The 4457-nt window shown below is 39.1% G+C and overlaps 1 protein-coding gene across 1 annotated transcript in view; it reads right to left on the bottom strand.

The window, feature by feature from the left end:
- LOC107697613 (transcription factor COE3) overlaps window positions 1-3277 on the bottom strand; it is a 109363-nt gene extending 106086 nt beyond the window's left edge. The window contains exon 1 of the mRNA XM_016498408.1: window positions 2744-3277. Within this exon, the coding sequence (XP_016353894.1) occupies window positions 2744-2877 (134 nt within the window). The 5' untranslated portion in view covers window positions 2878-3277. The remainder of the gene's footprint in view (window positions 1-2743) is intronic.
- Between the last annotated feature and the right edge of the window lie 1180 nt (window positions 3278-4457).

The raw sequence follows: 4457 nt of genomic DNA, 5'->3' as shown, positions 1-4457 counted from the left end.
TGACCCCCTTCTCCTAGACCCCCCCCCCATTTGGACAAAACAGAGGCGACATAATTCACTTTGCCAGGTTTTACAGTGTAGGGGTACGAAATCGGTGAAAGGGTCAATCGAAATCTGTTCCCCAGCTGTGCGGCCCTCTCACTCACCCCTAGGCCCAGAGAGAACGACAGAAAGAGAGAGAGAGAGAAATGCTCGGGGGGAGATGGACCCCACAAACGTACCCCCGAGCTGCCTGAGCATCACAAGCCTGTTCAGCCAAATCCAACAACATCAGTCCAATTTGTGTAGGCATGCAAACAAGTTTAAACTGAATAAAAATGTGCAGTGTTTCTGAACTGTAATTAGATATTAAAATAAAGTGGGAAATAAGGATGGGATCATGCACGAATCCTCATTTCTGCAGAGCTAAAATTCAATGCATGTGTCCAAATAATGATTTTCCTTCTCTACTCTGACAGGACTAATCCAAAAAAAAGGTTGCACTTTCCACCAAGCTCACCTCTAGACACCCACCTATCACCACCACAGCCAACACATGGTATTATTTACAGGATCACATGAACGTTTCAAATCAAATTAAGCTCTCACTTTTGCTTCTTTCAGATTCACTCACTTTACTGTCTCTTAAGAGAACACCCTTTACTGCATCCCTACCCATAAAACCCATATCCTGCCATCAGTGTATATTTGAGTATAAAATAGAACTAAAATGTGTTGAAAATGCACTAGGATGAATTAAAACGAGTGTGAAAGAGAGAGCAGGAAACTGAGGAAGAGGAGATATTTAAAGTAGCAGAGGATGTGAATGTATTTTGCCTGACAGTTAACTAAATTAATTGTATATAACATACAGAAACGTAAAATACTAACAAATAAAGGATTATAAGAACTATTTGTTAGGCAAAATTTAAAATAAATAAATAAGAAAGGTTTGAATCATTGAAGTCACCTTTTAGTCTTAGTTTAAGATGGCATGGTGCTTCGTGACACGTTCGCTTTGTTTGCTTTTGTAAGAAGCGCGGGAGAATTTTGTGTTGTGTATGAGGCTGATAATTGGCTAGAGCCAAATATTTATTATGAGGGAACCTGTTTTACAAATGACTTTTTATGCTGCTATATGACGAAAAAAAAACACTCCATTTATAACTATCTGCATGAGAAATTACTATGAAACGGGCGTGATATTTTGACCGATTTTTTTAAATAATTAAATAAATCCACTTTTTTCTTGTCATATTGCTTATGCTATGCACTATGCAGTGCATCTTATGCAACACGACTTTTTTCTCCACAAAATAAATAATTTAGGATGTGAGTTTTTATCTCATGTAGGGTAATTAAATGCCCAAAGACTTTGCATTTTTGTCTCTAATTAATAGTAAAACAGTAAAACATCAGTAGTTTGGTTTGCAAATACTGGTGATCTACAAGGTGCTCGCGACTTTTCCATGTTAGCCATATGACAGGCTGCGGATGGGCAGGTGATTTCGGCCACTTGCACATGGCAGCTGACCTCTGCTGTAAATTTGAAACATCTCCTTTATCCAGCCTACACAATATGCAATATTGATATACCGCGGGGGTTTATCTCCGCAACGTATTTAAGCGAATCACGAAAACATGTAAACGCAGCAGATCTCTCTCTGTACATGCTTTAATGACGTCTCAAATTATTTGTACATTTAAAAACGCCTCGCAAGCTTATGTCCTGAAGAGGTTTTGATTTCAGGATGCATCCTTTTTCACACTAGCAGAAAATAACCCGTCTCATTAAGTGCGTTTTGCTCACTTTAGTGTATACATATAAACATAAAATCGTAATTAATTATTAATTTATTTCAGACCACATGTTTGGCCATGCTTGATGCAGCAAATTAATGTATATAACAAATAAATACATCAAGTTTTAATTGAGCTTAAAAATCCGAAAATATCATCAAATACACTAAATTAGCAATTCCAATATTCCTCAAATTCTCGCCCGTTCTCTCTGTGCGTTTATAAAGTGACAAAAAAATCGGAAATTTTAGCCCTAAGACACACACGTGTATTTTCTATAAAAATAAAAATAAAATAAAATAAAAAAGTCTCTTACTTATTATTCTATTAATAAGCAATTCATTTTAAAGAATTAGTGTGATGCTCCCTGTTCTTTCCTCTCCCATTTTCTCCGCTTCTATATGTTTATAACAATTATAACATGATATCACGGCCTAGCCTATGTAATAATAATTTTGAGCTGTTTTGGGGAAATTAAATGCTCAAACTAATTTTTGTCCCTCTGCGTAAAACTTTAGCAAGTCAACTTGAGCGTAACCGATACACGTATTTCTCAAAATCCAAGGTCTCACTTTTAAGGGTGAGACAGAACAACATACATCTCCTCAGTGTTTCAATATCATTCTAAGAACCCAGGGGAGAGTAAATGCGGAGGAACTCCAGGTCCAAAAACTTTGTTTCAAGCGCTAATTGTTTATTTTGTATGCATTACACTAGTGAAATAGAAAGACATGCTGTGGTACCTCGGTTTGACTTTTCTTGGTTTTATTTTATTTATTTGTTTTTTTTTTTAAACAGGCCAATAGTTTTGTCTATTGCAAGAGCACTTCTAGATACAAAACAATTGATTTCGAAACACTTCTAACTGTGCCCAAGCGCTTCCTCTAACACGCATGGTATGCTCCGTTTCACACACCCAACTACTTGGAATATGAACAACTTGGAGCTTGTTGGTGATGTTTACCTTTGCGCAGCTGTGTTGGCATCCAGTATCCCCGCGCTCTGCATCCAAGAGCGCACCGGAGTCATGCCACTCGTAAGGGGCTCTTCTTTCATGGTCAAGGCTCCCCGTGGGAGACCGTCCTGGATGGAGAACATGAAAATAGCCTTCTGGGGGATGTCTCTCTACACCAGCTCGAGTGGAATAATCCTCCTGCACCACCTGGATTAACCAAAACCAACTGAAATGGAAAAAATCTTCCCCAAAGTGCAACAAGGGGAAAGAGGTCCTTATCCAAAGACGCGCTGTCGTATCCCTTTGGGTGTTCCTCTTTCTTTTAGATTCCAAACCCAAGTTCAGTTCACTCAAGATTAACCGGTCTCTAGTTAAAAGAGGGTGGAGAGAAGGCAAGAGCTGTGGAGCATCTCAAAGGAAACGATCAGCCGGGATCAAGCAGACCTTCTCGTCGCGGGGAGAAAGAGAGGAGAACGCGAACTCGCTCTGAAGAAGAAGGCGAACAGGCGCGCACGGGATTGTGAAATGAAAAGTGGGATAAAACGGGCGACTGCTTCAAAAAGGAGTAAAATGAAATGATTACCGAACAAGAGGGAGGGATGGACCAGGGAAGGCTTGCTGTCCCTGGGGAAAAGAGGGATTGGGTAGCAAGAAATCTCATTCCCTCCCTCCCCGTCTCTTTATGCCTCCTCTGTCCCAGCGGAGCGCACCTTCTCTCGGGTTCCGCGGCTCCAGCGCTCTCGGAGGGGACAAGCGTGGACTTGACGAGGGCGGAGACTTGCCCTTAAAAGGCAAAGTCATTTACATGTCGATCTTCGTTCTGAGCTCTGATTGGTCACGGTCATCCCTTGCGTCATTTTCAAAATTCGCCGCAAAAACTCAGCTGATGTTAGTGGGACTGAGAGCTCTGGCAGTGGAAGTGGTCTCATGCTTTCCAGATTTAACATGAAACATGCCCTTAATACCCAGGAACATTCACGATGCATTTCATACACCTAGCATGATAGCATGAGTATAATCGACTATAGAATAGCCTATCGTTTTCCAGAAGTCAAATTTGTCTAAAAGTTCAGCCGGGTATGATCTGAGATTATAAACAATGACTGAATGCGAACCCTAAGCATTTACAGTAAGTATACTTTACGTTCCCTGGTACTCAATGGAGTTTCCACAGATGACAAAGCGCAGCAATACTCCATAACACTGTCGAACATCTCTTAATTTTGTATAACCGTCAGGAATGAACTTGTCCTCATGACTAGGGAATGTGTTGCCGATTTAACATACTCAATAGATGAATTAGAATAAATATTCAAATTTGATAAAGCACGGGGTTATTTGCAGCTGCATGAACTGATAATAATAATATTATGATATAAATTATTATTATTGTTGTTGTTGTTATTAACAGTCTGTTTGCAATACAAATATAAAATAAATCAAATAAATTATATTAAGAACAATTATTCTATAATTTAGGTCAAATTAATTAAGTAGGTAGAGTTTTTGCTCATACATAATACTAACCCCCCAACGAAATGTGAATTGTGCAAACTCGCATTGTATTAAGGATTTCTACTGTTCTTTGGCATTATTTTGAATTCCACCAAATGACGCCTGATTAAATCATTTTTACAGATAGCCCTCCAGAGCTCACAAGCGGAAAACGACCCCATGAGATAAAAAAAATAAAATAAAACTCAATTTCATCTAAAAGAAAAAA

The sequence above is a fragment of the Sinocyclocheilus anshuiensis genome, unplaced genomic scaffold (assembly GCF_001515605.1).
Source record: "Sinocyclocheilus anshuiensis isolate Anshui unplaced genomic scaffold, SAMN03320099.WGS_v1.1 scaffold1364, whole genome shotgun sequence".
Classification (NCBI taxonomy): Eukaryota; Metazoa; Chordata; class Actinopteri; order Cypriniformes; family Cyprinidae; genus Sinocyclocheilus; species Sinocyclocheilus anshuiensis.
This window is presented reverse-complemented; position numbering and strand designations above follow the sequence as displayed.